This window comes from Chaetodon auriga, chromosome 20 (genome assembly GCF_051107435.1).
Source record: "Chaetodon auriga isolate fChaAug3 chromosome 20, fChaAug3.hap1, whole genome shotgun sequence".
Classification (NCBI taxonomy): domain Eukaryota; kingdom Metazoa; phylum Chordata; class Actinopteri; order Chaetodontiformes; family Chaetodontidae; genus Chaetodon; species Chaetodon auriga.
The window spans coordinates 3,086,214-3,107,877 of NC_135093.1; the positions used below are offsets into that span (position 1 = coordinate 3,086,214).

Here is a 21,664-nt window from a genome sequence, read left to right on the forward strand (position 1 = left end):
GGCTCTGTGTTTGTTTGAGGGTCGTCATCGTCTGCTTGCACAGACCACCTGGATGGCAGAGTTTTCCTGGTGGAGAAATATGAAATGAGCTCGCCTAAATAACTTTGAAAAATGTAGAAAAACATGTTTTCTTACTTAACTGCTCTCATTTCCCTGCAGCCAAACACGAATAAATCTCCACGGGTGATAAATGTACTGCTGACCAAGGCCTTTTCTCTCCCAGCAGGGGCTCCTTCAGCCGACTCTGTGCTCTCTTTAAAAGGACACATTTGCCTGAAGGACGACATATTTTGCAATGATGGGCAGATTTTGAATGTGTTGTGTGACGAGCTCCTTTGTGGACTCAGAGGTGTTTAAATCCAGACTCCACTGCAAGCAAAACATAAGAGGCTGGTTTGGATATCAAAGATATTTTGTGCTTGTCGAGGGGGCAGCTCTTATCACAGATGTTCTGTTACATGTAGCTGATATAGTACAACAATCACTAAAAAGCCAAACAACTGACATTTGAAAACAATGTGACTAATACTTGTTTGGATATTGTCTAGCAGGGATCAGCCTATTATCTGCTGTGAGCTGGCAGAGCTGAAATGAGCTGTGATATTTTGCGCTGCAGATCACACTTTCAGGTTTTTATTGCTTCCCACACGCGACTACAAAAGGTGTAAAGTAATGTTTTGATCGAGAGGCAGGGCAGGCTGGCTTTATAAGGACAATCCCAACTGTACTGACACAGCCGCCGCTTATGTAATGGGAGATTTGACCAGGACAGTGCGTTCCCTGACAAAGGCATTTCTATTCAAAACCACGGGTGGCGAGCTTCCAGAGGATCATTCACAGAGGATGAGCTTCTGTCCATCAGGAGGGGAGGAAGTAAACAAGGAGCAGAGAGCATCTGACTGTGTTTTCACCCACATGAGGTGGACGGAGGATGGAAAACCCCCGAGTCTGCAGCAGCTCTTTTGGTGACAGATCTTCAGCCCTTTTTAATCTAATATCATATTTAAACTGCTGTGATTGTAGAGCTGCTTACAGCATCATCTGATCCACATAAACCTGATCATAAACAAGACTGAAACCAGAAGCATGGAGGCTGTCATCGAACCAGATTAACGCCCGGAGTACTTCATTAGATCCATTCACACCAACAGTAAACACAGGCTTGTCCTCGGCTGATGCCTCCGGGTGAAAGGGTTAAAATGCTAATTTTATCTCAAACAACACGTGAAAGAACAGTGAGGGATGATTGATAATGTCCTGCTTCTTTGTTCGGTGAGGACGGACACACAAACATTAGAGGAAGGATGGAAATCAATCACTGAGGGAAATGATGCAAAAGAGAATAAAAGCTAAATCTTTTTATTTTAAAGAAGAGGACAAAGGTCCTAAAGTGTGATGATGAAAGCACAGAGTTCAGGCTAAAGTCACCTTTTGTAGTACAAGAAAGGAAGTACTGGCAACAAAAAGTACTTAAAGTCTCAATTTCAGAGGGAAATACTGTATTGTTTACTACTACTTTACAGCTACAGGTACTAGTTACTTTGCAGATTTAGATTACTACGAAGTACAAATCAGATAATACATTTTGAGTTCATCATTTTGAGATCAGCTGCAGCATTAAAGTGATGAACACATGAATACCTCACTAAATATACTCCAGTCCTGTCATATGCTCTGAAGTGGGCTATTTGCAGGATTGGTACTTCATTTTGGTATTTTAAAGTATATTTCATGCTAATACTTGTGTATTTACACTGTATTTTTATGCTGTAGTGTTGCTGCTTCAGTAAAACATCTGAATATTTCTTTCACTGCTGCTGAAAAGTAACTATAACTAAAGCTGCCAGATAAATGTATTGGAGTAAAAGTACTGCATTTCTCTCTGAGATGTGGTATAAGTACTAAACCACAGGTAAAGGGCGGTAGGAGCTACACATGAGGTCATTTCGGGCTTCTAATTGTCCATTTAGCTGCTTGTTTGTTTGATGACTGACGGCTTAATCACCTGATTACATAATAGAAGAGGCAGAGATTCCGGAGCAGGGAGCGCCCGCCCCCAGCGACTCCTATTGGCCGGCCTGCAACGTAAATACAAATCCCCGTCCTCCTATTGGCCGCAGCTTCCTTCTTTTCCGCGGTTGCCTCCCCGGGTGTCACTCGGCGGCCTGAAAGCAGGTTCGGCTCCGGCGGAGTAGCCTAGCATCGGCGGCGGCGGTCAGAGCCAGACTCCGCTCAGCAGCCATGAAGTTCGTCAGGTTCATGATGAAAAATGCCGCTTTGGCCAGTGTGCCCAAACACATCGAACACTTCTCCAAATTCTCCCCCTCACCGCTCTCCATGAAGCAGTTTCTCGATTTCGGTGAGTATTGATCCCCGTGCGGGTGGCTGATTTTTGCTGTAATCAGGGGGTTAATGTCATATGTGCATAAAGCTGAGCAGACAGTGGGAGCCGCCTGAGCCTGAAGAGGAGAAATAAACCGCAGCTCAGCGCCTGAATCTGCTCTGCGGGGCCGTGGAGTCAGCCAGCAGCTGCTGTGCACAGGCTCTGTGTCGTGGTCGAGTGTTGCATCAGATCTGGATCCAGCTCAGGCTGCACTCTGTGGGCCTGTGAGGGACTCCTGCTCCTGCTAATGACTGCCACTACATGTGTGTCAGCAGCTTGGAAATGAACCGTCATGCAAATCCTGCATGTTAAACATCCACTGGTACAGAAGTGAGCCTGAGAGATGAGATTCTGCAGAGTCAAATGCAGAAAAACCCTGTAAATGTTCACTTTTCTGCTGGAATTAGGCTCAGAGCCGGTGCTTATTATCATCATCTATTCATCTGAGGATCCATTTTTCAGTTATTCACTCAGAAAATATTGAAAATAGCCACATTTTCAGAGCCCCGGCTGATGTTTTCAGGTGTGTTTGGTCCGAGCGTCAGTCCAAAACAAAGAGTGGTCCGTTTCTGTCCATTGATGTGACCAAACTGCAGCTAATGATCATTTTTATAATTGATTAATACCCTGATTTTTCTTACAGAACGTGTGAATGCATTCTAAGAAGAATTGTCCAACCAACAGCTAAAAAAACCCAAATATAATAAAATTATCAGTGATTTTGTGACATTTTTGCTTGAATCACTAAATCAAACTATTGCTTGTGGTCCGTGTTGATTCAGGGTCCAACAACGCCTGTGAGAAGACGTCCTTCGTCTTTCTGAGGCAGGAGCTCCCCGTCAGACTCTCAAACATTATGAAGGAGATAAACCTGCTGCCGGACAAGCTGCTCACCACCCAGTCTGTGCAGACGGTGCAGAGCTGGTAAGTCAGACCGGCGGTGTTGGTCCGATTCATCGGAAAACTCCCGAAACCAGACTTGACACCAGATTAGTGACGGCTGAGACATCAGCAGCTGCACACTTGTTTACTTCCAGCGGGCCGGGTTAGTTTCGCGCTGTGATAACGTCATGCATACAAACGCACCCTTTGACAAAGTTGGACTCCCTCCCGCTCGCCTGGGGGAGGGGGGACTCTCAGCCCTGAACTTTACCCCAGTTCCTTTACCCTAGTTTCAGGTCACGTCACGTGACTGTGTTTTCAAGAGGGCCTGCTTCCCTTTGTGAGGCCTGAGACGGTCCTGCGGGGTCATGTGTTCATGTGTGTTTCCATCTTTTCTTCCTGGTTTTATCAGGTACATCCAGAGTTTAATGGAGATCCTGGAATTCCTCGACAAGAACCCAGATGACCACAAAGTCCTGGGAGAGTAAGTTTCCCTGACAGGCTCACAGTCAGTCCTGCTTCAGGTAGAGCCAGTTTGTTTTTTATTCTGAACTTCTGGCATGTTTTGAGCAGAGACTCTGGCATAACACTCCTCACTCTCATGCTTGAAAGGCGCCTGAAGCGTTTTCAGGCTGCGTGTTTGTGTCAGATGTTTGGAAAAAGAAGGTGTCGCTGCTTGTTTTTTTGGCTTTAATAAACAGAGGACGTGTAACAGGATTAATGACAGCTGGATGTCTTCACGTCCTCTCTTTCCAGGTTTGTTGACGCCTTGGTTACCATCAGGAACAGGCACAACGACGTGGTGCCGACGATGGCCCAGGGTATCATCGAGTACAAAGAGGCCTTCCCCCAGGACCCAGTAACCAACCAGAACATCCAGTATTTCCTGGACCGCTTCTACATGAGCCGCATCTCCATCCGCATGCTCATCAACCAGCACAGTGAGTGTCCTCTGTCTGTCTGTCTGTGCCTCAGGTTTGGATTCACTGAGGAGACAATGCAGAGACCCCCTGTCTGTCCTGCATCCCATGACTGATGAACAGTTCGTTCAGTTCAACTGGTGCAATGCTGCTGTCAGATGTCTCTGTTTCAGCCAATCACAGCGTCGCTACATCTGCGTCATCAGCATTTACTACAAACCACATAAGCTGGCGAGCGAATGAGTGCGTAACGTGAGACAGCGGCACGGGGTTGGCCCCCCCCCGATTGGCTAACTGAAGGCCAAGTGTGTCAAACCCGTCCACCTGTTCTTCCCAGGTGGTCCACAGGCAGCGTCTTTCTGCAGCACTTTGGCTGGTTTTCATCTCTTTCAAAGAATTTAAATATTTTCGCCTGCTTTGGTTTTCAGTCTGAAATCATATCATTAATTCCTCGTCGATCAGGTGGAGCAGGCCGGTGTAATGGCAGAGGACAGGTTGCAGTTTAACCTTTAAAAATCAGACATGTGGAATGTTTTTGCATGTCGATGCAGCCCGATGCACCAACATTCGTTGGCAGCCTTGAAGTTTTCTGAACTCGATTACACATAAAGCCTAAATCTGGATTTGCCAAAGTTTTGTTTTCACTGTCCCGTCTTGCATTGTGTCAGGAATGCTCGCTGTCACAGCGGGCTGCTCTCTGTCACTTGTTTGACACCCAGAGGGAAAAACAAGCGTCTGCCGAGAAAGAACCCTTCAAAACACGTCGCCTCACAGACTTTACTGTCACATCCGCTGCAGATTTCACGTGGGATGTCTTTTTCTTGGAGCTGTAAGAGTCAAATTAGGCTTCACGTCATAAAACGTATACTTAACGGAGCCGCGCGTGTGAGAAAATGAACGTGGGGAGTAAACAGATGCAGACAGAAGCAAATGAGTCACTTCTCTTAAATCAAGTGCTGGAGAGACGTGAACAGCAGATTTAGGGTGATATTAAGCCGTTCAGAGCTGCGTTTTTACTGCCAGCTGGTGGAGGTATCGTCAGTCATGTGGAGCTGAGGTCACTGATGTGTGTCACTGAGGTGTCCAGACTCCCAGAGCATGATGGGAAGAGCATCATGCTTTAGTTAACTTGTGTTACAGCATGTCCTGTCTTCTCTCTCTGGACTCATTTTATTGTCATTACTTGGCCCGGGTATCAAACTGCATTACTTTCTGGGCACCAGCCAGAATGTGCCTCTAAGACAGAATACAGAATACGCCAAGTACTGAAATAAAACATAAAAATGACTGAAAGTTGGCATCCAGTGCTCCGTCAGATTCTCAGCCTCGTCAGAATCGACTTTATTTGCTGAATATGTGTGAACATACAAGGAATCTGACGCCAGTTTAAACTGTGTTCAGCTGAGTTTGACTTGTTTTGTCATAGAAAAAATGGTTTTGCAGGAAAATGTTTTTATATTCTTCATCGTGAGGAATCAAACAGAAGTAAAACCAAACATTTCAGCTGAACGCTGACTTTAATCTTTACTTGAATTATTGCAGAAGTCTCTCTGCTTTCTGTTCTTCTTAACTCGGCGTGTTTTTGTTCCCTGCAGCTCTCATTTTCGACGGCACCACCAACCCTGTCCACCCAAACACCATCGGGAGCATTGACCCTCACTGTCAGGTCGGAGACGTCGTCCAGGGTAAACACGAGCTTTGAAGTTAAACGTGTTCGTTGAGCTGTCGTGATTCTAATGAGAACAATGGTAATCAAACATTATTATCTCCTGTGTTCTCTGTGCTCAGATGCCTTCCACAGTGCAAAGATGCTGTGCGACCAGTACTACCTCCGCTCCCCGGATCTGATCCTGCAGGAGATGAACCGTAGGTTTGCCCCCGATTGAAAGCAAACTCAGTTTCACTCCCAACAACATCCCAAAGGGCAGAAGTCTGCGGAGCGCGCAAGAAACTTAGAACAAATAGAGGCGCGTCCTCTGTGCGTATATGCAGTACGAGTGTTCGAAACGTGCAGCCAGACGGACCTGAGGGGCCTCTAATTATAGCGCCGAGGCTGAAGTGTGGCTAAGTGGGTCGTGCTGAGTGCATCAGACAGTGTTGACACACAGACCCTTTCCTCCATCCTCTCCAACCTTAAAGCCAGAGCAGAGCGGAATAATTGCCGCTGATGGAAAACATCCACGAGTGGTGAGGATGATGAATTTTAAATGAAGCGGATGGAATTAACTGTTTGTTTTCCCCCCCTGTGCAGACAAGAAGAAGCGCCCGATAAGCATCGTGTACGTGCCCTCTCACCTCTATCACATGCTGTTTGAGCTCTTTAAGGTATGACACATCCTCTAATATTGATTTATAGACTGATGAATTCAATTCCAATGAAAAATGAACCTCAGACTGCTGAAAGTGAGTTTTACTGTGTTTTCCTTTGTGTAGAATGCCATGAGGGCCACCATTGAGACCCATGAGAACAGCAACAACCTTCCACCCATTCAAGTCATGGTGTCTCTTGGAGGCGAGGACATGTCAATCAAGGTGCGTTTCAAGCTGCGCTACAGCTTCTGGAAACGGTTATTTTAGTGAAAAGAGAAGCTGCAAAGGTGAAGTCTTTCTAAGGCTTCACAAAGCATGCAGTCTCTTTGGTGTGCGCACACACACACACACACACACACACACACACACACACACACACACACACGTGGATCAGAGCTCTAAGGTTTCCTGCAGCAGTGGCAGTGAATGGGAATGAGGGTGTTTAGATGGTTGTAAGCTCCGTGTGAACCAGCACATGTTTAACAAGTGACATGAAGCCTGTGCAGCTAAAATTATTTCACCAAGTTAATCTTTGACACTGTTGTTGTTGCACAAGTTCAGACCAGTTTAGCATTAGATAGAATAATCATATCCTCATGTAGCACGCCTCCGCGTTTGGAGCTGAGCGCCACCTTTTTTTGTCGTTGCCACCCAAATCTTACCCTAAACTGGTTATGTAACGACTTCACCCTCAATTAAGCACAGCGCTTACTGTGATCAGATTAGCTAGCGCGGCTGTGTGCCTTCTTAAAGCCCGTCTTAATGCCTGTGTGTTAGCAGGACGCGTTATGAAGACATACACACACAGCATCTCTGTTCTCCATGTGCCTGCTCACCTAAACTTTGCTCTGCGCTCCATCAGAGTAACAGTATGGATACGATTTGGATTCTGATGTTAAAGAAAAGATAATAAAAGTAAAGATCCATCACTTTTATTCCCACTTTACTCCTGCTGCGAGTGTGTGACTGTATAATAGACCCAGGCTTTGACAGATGCCGGTCCTCGTCCTCTGCACATTTACCTTGACGAGATGTAGAGGAAACAAATGGAGGCCACTTAGCTTCTGCTGTAACACGGAGGCCAAGTGTTCACGACAGGCAGGCACTTGTCCCTCGGCTCTACGGCTCAGCAGCGCTCAAGGACCTCGCATCATTCTCTCTCCTTTCCCGACACTGTGTCCTTTCTGCAGGTGAGTGACAAGGGTGGCGGCGTCCCCTTTCGAAGGATCGAGAACCTTTACAGCTACATGTACTCCACCGCCCCGGCTCCACAGATAGGAGAGCACACACGGCCTCCACTGGTAAGCAGAGAAGCAGACGGCGGGGTGCTGGGAACTGCATTTATTAACTCGCTTTCACTCCTACATACATTGAAAACAAATATAGGTTGTTTTTTTTTTGCAGGCGTAAAGATGCTGTTAATTGCACCATATGCCATTTGGTTGCTTTTCTGTGCAGCCTACGAGTTTCCAAATGCTCATTTCGGCTTTTACGCAGGCTGTCTTTCCTATTTAAAGCTTGAAACCCTGGCATTGTTTTTTCTTAAAAAATGAGTGACCTACAATACACAAAGCAAACTTGACAAAAGACCCGTTTGTTCTGTGGAAGAGCGCTGCTGCTTGCAGTGTGACTGAGAACAAAGCCTCCTTAAACCCTTCATCTCCTCCGTCTCTGTGCAGGCTGGCTTCGGCTACGGTCTGCCCATCTCTCGCCTCTACGCCAAGTACTTCCAGGGGGACCTGCAGCTCTACTCCATGGAGGGCTACGGCACAGACGCTGTCATCTACTTGAAGGTGAGCCAGACATGGTGATCATGCATGCAACTGTGACAAGACGCCAAGAGTTTGAAAGTCTGCAGCCCAAAATGGAGAGAGGCAACTGCCTCGTGGCCCGTCTCTGTTTGACACAATCCAAACTCTGCAGACCTATGGAGACAGTGCAGGTATGATGCTGGTATTTGTAATTACATCTTGTCCTCTTGTCCCTTCAGGCGCTGTCCACAGATTCCATCGAGAGGCTGCCGGTGTACAACAAAACTGCTCTGAAGAACTACAAAGTGAGCCAAGAGGCCGACGACTGGTGCATACCCAGCAAAGAGCCCCTAGACCTGAGCAACTATAGGATGGCCAAGTGAAGACACCCGGTGCTTCGACCCCACATACCATGACGCCTTCAGAATTTGTCTTCATACTCCCATGTCCTCATCTGTCGAGGCAGATGTGGTCACCGAACCTTTTCCCACTGAGAGTCTCATCTCCAGACTGAAGCGAACACGGCGGCTTCTTAGTTTTAGCAGTAGCATGTTCATGTTGTCTCAGTCCGCGACGTCCTTTTGGGTTCTTCATAAGAAAATAGAAAAAAGCTACTAACAGAGAATACTCGTCACAGTCACCTCTGAGACACCTCCTGTGCTTGGTGTAAAGCCTGGTTTATGCTTCTGCATCGCGGCGACGCCGTACCTACGGCGTACACCCGACGCCGTCACTGAGCATTCATAGTTCTGCGTCGAGGGAACGCGTTGCTCCGCATTTCACCGCCAAGCCGCTAGGGGGGTGTGGCTGTGTCTTTGTATGGTTTCGGGGGGCTCTTGTGATAAAATGATAAAAAGCTGGCACTTTTTGGCCGCCTGGGTCACCACTTCTTGTGGCCATTTTCTTTCGGAGACGCACATATTTGTCGCGGAGGTTCTTCCACCTCTTCATGCATTCGGCGACCTCCATCCCCGTGTTTCGTGAGATTTCCCTCCACGAATTGTTGGCCATTTGGCAGTCTTTGTAGTGCCACGAAGAGGAGTTGTAGAGGTGGTCGCACTTGCGTACCTCCTCGATAATTCTTTCTTCGGCTTGGTCCATTTTTTCTTGTAGCTCTCACCACAGAAACTTTGAAAATGGTGGTGTTGTTGTGCTGTGACCATAGGGCTGCGACTGAACCGGAAATTACGTTCTGAGCTGACCAATCACAGTCCTCGACGTTCACGTCACGACGCGTCGATGCAACGCGTAGTCAGGATTTTTTGGAGGTGCACGTCAGGCTAAGGCGTAGGGTCTGCGTAGGGGTCTGCGTAGACGCGATGCAGAAGCATAAACCAGGCTTAAGTGGAGGCAGAGGCAGCACCCAGTATGTTGTTATTGGTGGAGTGTTGTGAATAGAGAAGTGGGAATATGAGTCTAAATATCCCAGTTTAAGACGCTACACATGCAGGAAGGTGATGGCAGCAGATGTTACTATATGGTATTCAGTCAAACAGGGGGAACCTGTTGTTGAGCAGTGGGAAGAGGACCACATCCTGTCTCCTGTAGGAAACGTCACCAAGCCTTAACGTAGCAACTTCACCCAAAGGCTCATTTCATTGAAATACTTGAACTCCTGTTGCACCTTGTTGAATTGTAAGTACTGTAAACGCTGATTTGAACAAATGTGTTGACATTTAAGTTGAGTGGTTTTGTGCTTTCTGCATGGATTTTTGTTCGAGCCGTTGACATTTCAGCCTTTGAAATTTTAATCGCAGTATTTGTACTGACTGATAAGATACGGTGTTATCTTAACATCAGTTTTCTGGACCAGGCTGAATGTACTCCACTCTTTTCTGTGCATTAATTTGCATTAATTACAGAAACAAAGGGTGCTACATGATAGGAATTAACAGCGCTATAGGGCCCAAGGTCTTTCTGATGTACCATGTTTTAGCCACCAGAGAATTTGCCATGTTTGTTTGGAGGTTTAATGCTTTTAGCTGAGTTCAGTGCAGGCTAGTCTTATTAAACCCCTGAAGGCAGTGCATGTCAGGGTTGAGTTCTCTACCAGTCTGTGATCCAATAAGGCAAGGCCAGTCTCAGATAGTTTATTACACTGTGCCATATTAGGAAAAGATGCTGCGGGATATGCACAGATTTCTTTTGTATTAAATTCATCTTAATCATAGAATATGTGAAAGGTTATTTTTATAGCTACACTTTTTTGTGACTGAAATGATTGTACATACTGTAAATACTGTACCAAATAATAAATAAGAAGAGCTTCAGCACAGAATTTGTGTTATTTCATCCTGCGTCCGGTATCTATTCTGAAGCTGGTCATCAGATCGAGTTCAGCAGCTCCACCCTGCAGCCCCTCCAGTACCAGACCCTCAGGTACCAAATAATACTGTGTACATGGCCGCATGCCAGCGGAGGTTTCCACTACGCTGGTGTTCCTCCGCCTGTGGGCACAGAGTTACATCACTCTTATTCCGGCAAATGACACAACTGCCTCTGGTCCAGAGCCCAATAAGACAGAGGTCATCACGGGGGAAATGGACAAGTCACAGTTTTGTGGTTTTATGAGATAAGGGGCATTTGAGACTCATGCAGCTGAGGGGTGAGAGCCTGAAGGGAGCTCTAATAATAGATGGCTTCTGTGTCATGTATTTGCACTATATGAAAAGAGAGAGACAGCACAGAGTAAAGGCAGTGGTGAAGAGTAACTCGACATATTTACCTAACTTAATACTCTCCCTTATTTTGAGCTGAATGTCTTTCTACACGAAATCTGTCAGATAAAGTTGTAGTGTATTTTTTGCACATACGATGATCTTATAGATCAAGTAGGTGGTAGTTTCAGTGGATAAATCTCAGGTGTCACAAGATGATTAACAGGATATAAAGTAAAAGAATATTTCTGCTATGAAAATCTGACCTTTTTTTAAATGTGGTTTTGCTTTTTTAAAACTTTGAGAAAAGATTCAGAGAACTTCCTCCAACACTGATCAATGACATCAGCACTGTAAACTGATAAAGGCAGTGACAACACATAAACAGGATCGTTTCAAATTTAAATTCAAACTTGACAATCGTGTTAAACGTGTTAGTCATTTAGTGTTGACACTGTGTGTAGGTGCCATATTCAATCTGGCACATTTTTCCTGCAGATGCCCTCCTGTTTTTGGTAATGAATGAAGGATCATGTGGGTGGCAGATGTCAAGTGAGGCTCATTTTACAGTCAGCCTCATGTTTACATGGACCAGCAGCAGTCGATCTAAATACGGCCATTGAACCTGGGTGTTCGCTCCCAGGCCACCACAGCTACATGGATCAGTGGAAAGAATCCAGCAGTGCCCTTTACCTTATCTGTAAACAAAGGCTGATAAACTCTCCATAACAACAGCAGCAACAGCTACAGAACACCATGTTCAGGCTCTGTGTGCTGGTGTGCACTGTTCATCCCATGAGTAATCTCTTTTGTGTATAAAACTGAAATACATACCAATAAAACTGGAAGTCAAAGGAGTCAAATCATAGTAATACAGTGGGGTATTATTCCTGGGATTATTCAGAGGGTCCTTCTGCAGGTGCCAGGAAAGACTTTAGAGTGGCTCAATTAATAAAAAAAAAAACAGAAATTATGATTCTAATAAAAAAGCATTACCAACGTATTGGTGTTGAGACCTGAAGTACTTTGTTAGCAAGCACGCAGAAAAGTTGGCACCGTTAGCTCAAAGAAATGGATAAATGGTTTAAATAGCTAGCCAAAAGAAATGGATGGCTAAATGGCGGAAATAGCTAAAGGGGATGCATTAAATGGTTGAGCTAGTTAGCTAAAGTAATGGATGTTAGTTGGCACAGATAAAGTAATAGATAACAGTTGAAATGCTTTGCTCAAAGTTATGGATAAATGGTTGAAATCGTTAGCTTGAAGTAATGAACAAATGATTAAAAGAGGTTAGCTTAATGAAAAGGAATAAATGGTTGTAATTGCTAGCTCAAAGAAACGGATAGTTGTGGCTGAAATAGCTAAAGGTAAAGATTTGCATTAAGTGGTTAAATAGCTAAATAGTTAGCTAAAAGTAGCCTCATGGATAGCCTGAATGGTTTAAATAGTTAGTTCAAAGAAATGGAAAGCTAAATTAGCTGAAATAGCTAAAGGTAAAGACCTGCATTAATTGTAGTTAGCTTAAACTAGCCTAATGGATAGCCTAAATGATAGTAGCTAATAGCTGAAAGTAATTGATTAATGGTCCATATGTAGCTAAATGTAAAAGATATTGGTTCACATTGATAAAGTAATTGATAACACGGATAAATGTTAAAACAGATAGCTAAAGGTCACAAATCAAAGAACAAAAGCAGCAGAAATATCTAGCTGAATGGCTAAACAGTTGAAATGTATCTGGGGCTGTGGGGGAACATCGAGGACACACTTAGCCCGGCTCAGCTCAGCGACCTGTGGCCTGGTGACCTTGCTGATACACGGCATCACAATGTCACATCTGACGCCTACGTGTGTGAAAGAGGTCCGTCAGTGCAGGAGCTGCCAACACACACCATCCTGCCAAGTACTGTCATGGAGAGCTGGTTTGGACTCCACAGAAGTATAGTGCTGTGGTTGCTTTGTGCTTTGCCTTCATGTGCTGAAGTGTCTGAACTGAAGCGAGTGTTGTACTGTCCCAGTTTCCCTCTACTCCAATTTCTGTCAGTCTTCCTGTCATGAGCTCCACGCTGAGGCACTGGAGGATTTTTTTCAAGTGGAGAAAACTACTGGATCGCTATAATGATGGGGTAAAGGTACTCAAGCTGGGCTGCTGATGTTACCTTCTAGTGGATTAATTATAATTAAAGTTAAAATGAGCAGAATCTTCTTGACATGACAAGTCTGGGCCCATGTGAGGGAAATGAAAGGGAAAGAGCAGCACTTGGATTCAATTATATTTACTTTGCTGCTGTCCTTTTCATAAAATGTGTCACAGAAGTAGAGTCTCATTTTAAAGCCATGGCTACACATTTACCAAAACTGTCTGACTCTGCACTTGTTCATGAAGTACTGCAGTATAATTCTGATCCTACTTTCTGTTTAGCCTGAGCTGCAGCCCTCTCATGAATGCCGGTTTGACCGTTTTCACACTTCCGTCCATCTGTGGACACCGTGGAGTAAATGTACTGACAAAAGAACAACTTCTACAGTCTCACCACTCGCCGCTGACCATACAGACAGAAGAACTGCCAAGGCCAGATTAATTTCATGTCTACATTTGCAACGAGTCTGTGAAAAGTAACACCTAGACTGAGTGGGAACGATGCTGTGAGTCTGAAGCCTGTAATTTCCCCTTTATTTGTGATTCACTGATGAGTGGAAACGATGATTTTCAGCCAGTCGTTGAGTTTCTCATCATGCTGATATGAAGGGAAAAGAGTAACTTCAGTTATGAGTGAAATATGCACTTGTGTTTTTATATAATAATATCTTTGGAAGCTTGTCAGACATATTTCATTTGATTTTTCATATTCATGATTTATTATTCTTTCAGCTCTAACATGCCTTCACTCCTGTGAGCTCCTCCATACATGCCCTGATTGAGGTACAATTATTATACTGTCTTAATATTATGAATACTATTGGTATTGTCTGCTCCCTTAAGTGAAGTTTGCTTGTTAAATTTAGCTTTTTTTTCCCCATGTAATTCTCATCTATCGTCATGCTTTTCAGTTTTTCTATAATGCACCAGGATTGCGATTCATTAACACACACACACACACACACACACACACACACACACACACACGATTATACATAGAATGCCTTTATACCACATCCCACATAGTAATACTGTCTCTTATGATGTCTTCTAATTAATAAATCAAACCACTAAACCACTGTTTTTATGTCTCATAACAGTGAAAATATGAACTTCTCTGCTGAAATCATTCAAATCTCAGGCTCAGTGGTAAAACAACAGAAAAAAAAAAACTCCAGGCATCTGTCCATAAATTGTATGTTCCTCAGACAAAATGCAGAAATTAATGCAGTAATTCCATGTGATAATTAAACAGCGAGTAAGTGAGAAATCACATAACTGTCATCTTTTACATAACTATTGTGCAACTGTTATTGTCCCCAGATGGTTGTCTTAGCTGTGGCTGCGTTTGTAATGCTGTCATCTTGTTCTTTTGGCGGCGCGGGGAGCACAAAATCTGTGAGTATGAGCTTTGTTCACGGCTAGAAGGCAGATGGAACATAAAATTCATACATTATGCAACAAAAGTTTTCCTTTTTCCCAGATGTTGTTTAGCACAGACAGAACTGTGCTGCTCTTCTGTCACACTGAACTCATAAAGAGAATAGAACATTACGTTATATTAAAACCAATTACACGCAAAGTCGTGTGATAAACTCAAGTTTTGTTTGATGCATTGCTCCTTTCTCTTTTTTTCCAGACTCAGCCGAAGCTTTAGACTATGGGAAATCAGCCTATGGCTGTGCAACCAGCTGCTGCGTTCAAGGTGTGATGACATACTGGACCTGCTACCGGATCAGCTGAATAATTGATTAGTCACTCAACAGACAATTAAACAACATTTCAGGTCATTTTCAAGGAAATACACCAAAATATTCTCTGGTTCCAGCCTCTAAAATGTGAAGATTTTTTTTAGAAATAGTGAGTTCAAAGAGACCAAAAGAGTCCAAAGTCCCTCCAGCAGAACTCCACTTACCAAAGAAATGTTTAACTAGACACACACACACACACACACACACACACACACACACACACAAAGAAAAAAAAAAGAAAAACCTTTGACCTTTTAATCATATTTTATAGAAATTTCCTCTCTCTGTGTCATGGTGTTCATGTGGTGTTAAAGCTTTCCTTACTGTTTTTCTGGATCAGATTTACTCTCCTCTTTATGCCCCAGAAATACAAGAAGTTCTTCCTCTATCAGTACACTGTAACGTCTGAATCGATCATTATCATGTTGATTGTCAAGTGTTTGTTGGGGTTCCAACATTTCAAACATTGCAAAGAAATGCACACTATGCTGTACTGCAGGAGATGGAGAGTTTAAGGTGTGAACAAACAACACCTGAGCAGCAGCAGCAGCAGCGGCGGCAGCAGGAAGCTCTGACTCAGGTAGCCTCTATATGAGGTCCTTACAATCTGTGTCCATGCTGTACATCAGCCACTGAAGGTGTCATTTTTCATCTGCACTCATAAATGCATGAAACGAACCATCAGAACGGAGCTGAGAAGGAGTCAGTCAGTCAGTAAAATGACAGCATTGTTTGAATAAAGCAGAATGATTTCCAGCAGTCGCTCTCACTTCTCTATGTGCTGCAGTTTGCTTCACTCCGTAGACCTCATTTAGGAGGAAACTGGTGGGAAATGTCATTAACAAACATCCTTAATTGTGCTTCAAATGATGATGAGGAAGAGCTGCATTTCTCTGAGGAAGACAGGTAGACAGGTGTGGAATGGGAATCGATCTAATCAGAATCTAATGCCTTTATGACAGCAGTGATATGAGGACATTATTCTTCATGAGTATGGAAATACTTTTTCTCAGAAAACATGAAATATTAATATTTAATTATTCCCAGGAGTAATTAGAAAGCCCACATTTGTAAACTTTGAAACTTTATTAATTAAATCGTTACAGACAGCAAAGAATAAAAGAGTGACATAGAGAAAGATCAAAAGACAATAAAAATAAAAATCAGCCGTGTATATGTACATTATATATGAGTATAATAATACTATTGGCTTAATACTATTTGAGCCCGAAACAACTAATAGATGAATTAACAGTTAACAGTTCTAATAATGGTACAATCAACTGAGCCGTTTATCAAGGAAAAACTCTCTTTTCTGGTTTTGTTTGTTTTGTTTGACTGAAAACTGAATATCTTTGGGTGTCTGTGTTGTTGGACAGACACTTGCCTCTGTTTTACACAAGGTGGCGCCCTAACACCAGTGTCAGCCCGGTGGCTCTCTGGTCACAGTCTGCTCTTGGTGTTCAGCTCCTTCCACAGCAGCTCTCGAACAGGAGGCCTCCCTCAGGTTCAGGGGCAGATCAGAGGAGGTGACAGAGCTCAGGGTTCAGTTTGAAGGCAACACTTTGAGCTGAATATATTTCTTCATTGAGAAAATTCTGATGCGCCCTCGTTTGTCCTTTTATGGTAGCGGAGGGCATCATCAAAGTCAGGCCAAGACATGATGTTTTTCCTCCGAGTGTTTTACAACTTAGAGGTGGCCCCGTCATCGCTGAAATATGTATCAGGACCGGCGGGGCTGTGGTCTCCTCAGCTATGCGCTCCCCGGCTCGCGCACGGGGCCAGTCTGACCCACACCTCTCCACGGGGCGGGGGGCGGGGCCCGGAGAGGCGGCTTCAACGCGATTGGTGGATGGTCGGTCTGGACGGCAGGAGACAAACTCCAGGAAAACGGACGGAGCTGGCACACGGTGTAACGGGACCAGGATATATGTCGGCGTGAACTGGAAACTTTGGATGGACATGAGGATATTTTGGGATAATTTGCTATTTCTAACAGGAAAGCAGGAGTTATAAGAGGAAAAAGGCGTTTGTCAGCGTTTACTGTCTTTATTTAAAGCTACAGGGTGTTCTTAAAAACAGTTTTCGACCTTATTTAATCATGACTGAAATTACTGTTTGACTTTCACGCACGAACGGCAATGCGCGTGGAGCCCACAGCCGTCCACTGAGGAGGTGCGCGAGAAGCCCGCCAATGTTCACCTTCTGTCGGCACTTCAAAGCAAGTCTTTAGTCTCATTTTTCCACGCGCTTCACTAAGAGAAAGGTAGCATCATGGCCGAGCACGAGAGCCTGGAGTTTGGAAAAGCTGATTTTGTGCTCTTGGACAACGTGTCTATGGACGAATTCATGGCGAACCTGAAGCTCAGGTAAGGCAGCCCTGCAGCGGCCATTCACCTCTGTAAGTCCGCGAATAAGCGCTCATGTCCAGCACAGTAAAGGCTGACATCTTATCAGACACTTTTAGCATCTTTCTGATGACATATGAACCGGAAATGAGTGTGGTTGTCACTCTCAACAGGTGCTACCTGTTGCTCATTCAGCCTAGTTTCTCTGTAATTGTTCCACATTGTTCCCCACCATGAATGAACTTCTCAAACAGCTCAACGTGTCATTCATGTCATTTTGGCACCACACCTGTGCTCGCGCTGTGTTTTCTGGGCAGATCTAGGATGCAGCAACAATAAGTCATTTGTGTTAAACTGGCTGGTGCGCATTCATTTGATGCCTCCTTTCCATCAAACCGGTAATTCCCTTCGACAGGCGCAGTGTGAGACTCCACCCTGGCCGTCCTCGCTCTCTGTCAGCTGTGTTGTCGGTGGCTCAGTGTCGAGCATGATGTCGAGCATGCTTTGTGAATGAAGACAGCAGCGCGGGTTAACGTTACGTTTGGGCTTGGAATCGGTTTCCTCGTCTCCTGTCCTCACCTCTGCCATCTGTAATGAAAGTGCAAACTGATCCCAGACATCAGCTTTCAGGGAGCTGCCGGGCAGGACGGCCGTGGTGCAGCAGATGTCAGGAGGACATCATCAGTGCAGCTCTCTACACTTTGTTTGTCACAGTCTTGGCTGCACAGTGGCTGGTGACAGGACAGCAGCTGATAACACAAGAATAAGTTGTGATGCAGTATTAATGCCATTAAAAGTAAGCTGCTGGCCAAGTTTGAGGAAAACTGGTCCTTTCAAACCCAGATGCATCCAGACCAAATGGTACCCAGAAGCCAAAGGTCTTTTAGAGGCTGGTGAAGCTCCTGAAGTGGCAGATTCAAAGCGATAGAGGAGGAGAGTAGATGAGCCGCTTTGGTTTGTAGAAAGTCTTTTTCTCTGGTGATTTTATGATGAAATGCCTTAACAAAACCCTGAAATACTCTGTTTCAGCTGTCTGAAAAGCCTGGAAAAGGAGGCAAAACGAAACAATTAATTAGTCATTACTTTGATTCTTCGAGGTCAGGCTTCATCAGACGTCCATGAGATAAGACTTTATTGATCCTCGGAGGGAAACTTCCTCATCCTGATCTCACTTGTTGTAACTCCTCAGTGCTGCTCACACTGGTGGCTAATTGAAAGTGACAGCCAGTGCCAGTGATGACTCGTAGAATAAATATTTGGAGGATTTTAATGATGCAGGTTTTTCCTCGTCAGCTCGTTGGATGCCTGGTTTCCCTTCTAAGGCCAGTGAGTGACAAAGCTTACTTTTACTTACAAGCAGGAATGTCGTCCACATCAAAATGTTTGTGATTTCTTTTGTGCCTTCAGGGCGACAAATGAAGACTGTCGTAATATTTGTCCGCTTGGTGTAAGCAAGTGTGTGCACCGTGGCCTCTTGTGTAGCTGTCGACACCTAGAAGTCGTCATCTGTTTGCTTAATTCATGCGAGGAGGTGTAGGACATTTAGGACAAGTCTGCCTGCATGAGCAATATTACAGTAAAATCAGCTATTTATCTAGAATTCAGAGCTATTCTAACTATCAGTTCTTTATTTGTGATATTTTTGTCCCTGTAAATATGTATTAATCAGGAAGAAGGATCAATTTTGTTGCACCTTTAACAGGTTTCCCTCCAGTTTTCTGTTTCTAGTGAGAAGGCGTTCCTCTTCAGTACGAGTGTCAAAACAAGCAGCAGTACAGGACAATCGAGAACTATCAAAACAAAGATGACGCAAACAAAACCTGACAAAGATCTCAAAGCTAATTTTAGCTACATGACACTTTTTTACGTGTATTGTTTGTCACTGCTGTTGAGATGTTTTGGTCAATACTCATAGTATTAAAGGACCAGTGTGTAGGATTTAGTGGCATCTAGTGGTGAGGTTGTAGATTGCAACCTACGGTGGCCGTCAGTGTCTGGTTTGTCCATTCTGGGCTGCTGTAGAAACATGGCGGTGCATTGTCATTTTCAGGTGATTAAACACTGATGAAAACATCACTTTCCTGCCAATAGATCCCCCTAAATCTGACACAGTGGCCCTTTAAGTCTCGATACCCAGCTTTGATAGTCGATTCGTTGATTAGATTAGTACTGTTTTGATAATTGATTGTCAGTTTTCAAGCAAAGACACCAAACTTCTGATGTTTCCATCTTCTTAAATGTGCTTAGTGGACAAGACAAGACATTCAATGACATCACTTTTGGCTCGAGGAAACTGCAGCGGCCATTTTTCACTGAGAAAATGCTCATCAATAAAGGAAGTATTCGTGAGGTGCAGCCCTCAACATTGTTGTATACATCTGTTGAACTGCATAGATGTGAAGCTGAGATGTGTCAGAGGACAGAGTGAGGATGGACAAGTGTGCATGTTTCCCAGAGGACAAGGCCGCTCTGGTTAGCAGTGTTTTCGTAGCCGTACCTCTTAAATTAGATAAGCTGCGGCGGTGCGTACAGTAGCTCTGGCAGCCAGGCGAGACAACCTGAGAGCAAGCAGACAGACCAGGCCTCACTTTCCCAGCTCTCTCCCATTTTCTGTCTGTTTGTTTTCCCTCCAGCTAGACAGCTCGGTCCGGAGATGGCGTGTGCAGATTGTTATTTGTAGAGGGTGTGACCAGCCAGGAGTGCTTCCTTTTTGCTGCTTTTCCCGTAGTCTGATGCGTGTGTGAGTGCGTTTGCTGAGTGGGAGTGGGCTACAGCTGAAGGAGGGATCCAGAGGGCAGGAGGCATCTAATGGTCTCCATTTGTGCTGGTGCAGTTATCCAAAACAAGGTCTGGAGCAGGTCTGCTGGCCTCTCCGGGGTGTGTTTTACACTGCGCGTGGGAGCTGAGCCTCACAGTAAAAACCTGGCGTGATGAAGAAGGCTCACTGCACACCAAAGCTCAGCTCTCAGACCCACTTAACAAAATTAATTTATTCGAAAAGTTTTATTAGCACTGGAAGGGCATTTTGCATGTGCTTCATTAGGCTCGCTCGTTCAGGAGCACACATTGTTTGCTTTTACAGAACTTGTGAAAATCCCCAAATATTTTTATTCAAAGTGGGTCAAAAGCTGAGTTTTGGTGTGCAGCCATCCTTCGTTTAGTGACTCTCCCACTGCCAACTGAGCTGCACCACACAGTTCTGCTTGTGTCATTAAATCCTTGCCGTGTTGAGTAGGTAATCGAGTCCCCTGGTGCTGCATGGGAGCCATGATCTGGAAAAGTTTGCTTCTTCCTCCTCAGCGTGGCAGGGCACGGTTGTTGGAGCTGACATTTACTTTGTTTGACTTGAGGTTGAACTGTGTGACCTGTTCCTCCCAGTCTCTAAATAGAGCCCAGCAGATGCCCAGTCTCTTTGTAGAGATGTCTGCTCGGATAAAAGTTCAAGCCAAATTCCTGTAGGGTCTTGGGAATTTTGCCCGAATGGACCAGCCGGCAGATAAGACTTCCTGGACTAAAAGTGTGCGACAGCCCATTGGACCAACATGTGTTTATGTAGGAGAATCAACTGATGTGTGATTAAAAATGAGTCATGATGGGAAAATACGGCGGGTTACAGACCGAAGGGAATTATAGTATCAGAATACATTTCTTTAAAACTGTGATTGCTCCCTGCTTCTCTAAATTGATATTTAATTGATGCCCACAGGGAGGCCACATGTCAGGCAGGCTGAGGAGTTCCCCTGCAAATGATAGGGACCGAGTGTCTGGCTCAGGAGCTCCTCAGCAGGATGGATGTCATGAGGGCTTGGATGTCGATGCCCCGGTACTGCCTGACCTGTGCAACCCGTCCGAAGGAAAAAAAAAAGAAGCACAGACAAAACAGCGATTACAGGAAGCCGTTTGAGACCGGCAGCGGTGAGCGAAGGCTCTCTGCGCGCTGTCTGACGGTCCTCTTAGCTTACAGTGTGTGTGTGTGTGTGTGTGTGTGTGTGTGTGTGTGTGTGTGTCCCGCCCGCCGGGCACAGTTTGACTGCAGCTGAATGTCTTTATAAGGCAGCGTTGTTTTGTCTGCTCCGTGGAATCCAGGAAAAAAACATTCCTGCAAAACTGCTTCGTGTTTTCCAAATAATTATGGACGGCTTTTTTTAATTCTGCTTCCAAACGAGCGTCTGATATAAAACGTCCTGCACAATGTCAACTTGATTTTCTGTGCAGATGAATGAAAGCTGCTCAGGAGGAACTTGACAGTCTGAGCTTCACAGGGCTGGATGTTTGTTTTAATCGTGCTGGAGTACGTGACGGGTGGGGCTTATATCCCCTAGCAAAGCACAATTAGAGTCCAAATATGTGCAGTATTCGACAGTGAGTTTAGAACATAACGGTCTGAATCGCCCAGATGTGGTATGCACCGCTATCCTGCACACATATCTTCTTCCCTGTGTTTTTCCAGCAGGCCAGAGTTAATCATTTTCACCATTTAATCTCTGGAATATCATGTCTGAAGAAGGCAAAATATTGTGCT

The 21,664-nt window shown here is 44.7% G+C and overlaps 2 protein-coding genes across 2 annotated transcripts in view; both read left to right on the forward strand.

Annotated features, from left to right (window-relative positions):
- The first annotated feature begins 2,116 nt into the window (after positions 1–2,116).
- pdk2a (pyruvate dehydrogenase kinase 2a) lies at positions 2,117–10,522 on the forward strand. Its single transcript, XM_076760708.1, has 11 exons — positions 2,117–2,359; positions 3,166–3,307; positions 3,678–3,749; positions 4,022–4,206; positions 5,781–5,870; positions 5,974–6,051; positions 6,437–6,510; positions 6,619–6,717; positions 7,686–7,796; positions 8,175–8,288; positions 8,486–10,522. Exons 1-11 carry the CDS (start codon positions 2,242–2,244, stop codon positions 8,627–8,629), a joined length of 1,227 nt encoding a protein of 408 aa, XP_076616823.1. The 5' UTR covers positions 2,117–2,241; the 3' UTR covers positions 8,630–10,522.
- A 6,177-nt stretch (positions 10,523–16,699) lies between these two features.
- The window catches only part of myo1d (myosin 1D), an 82,895-nt gene continuing 77,930 nt past the window's right edge, over positions 16,700–21,664 (forward strand). Inside the window, exon 1 of the mRNA XM_076759829.1 lies at positions 16,700–17,163. Within this exon, the coding sequence (XP_076615944.1) occupies positions 17,069–17,163 (95 nt within the window). The 5' untranslated portion in view covers positions 16,700–17,068. The remainder of the gene's footprint in view (positions 17,164–21,664) is intronic.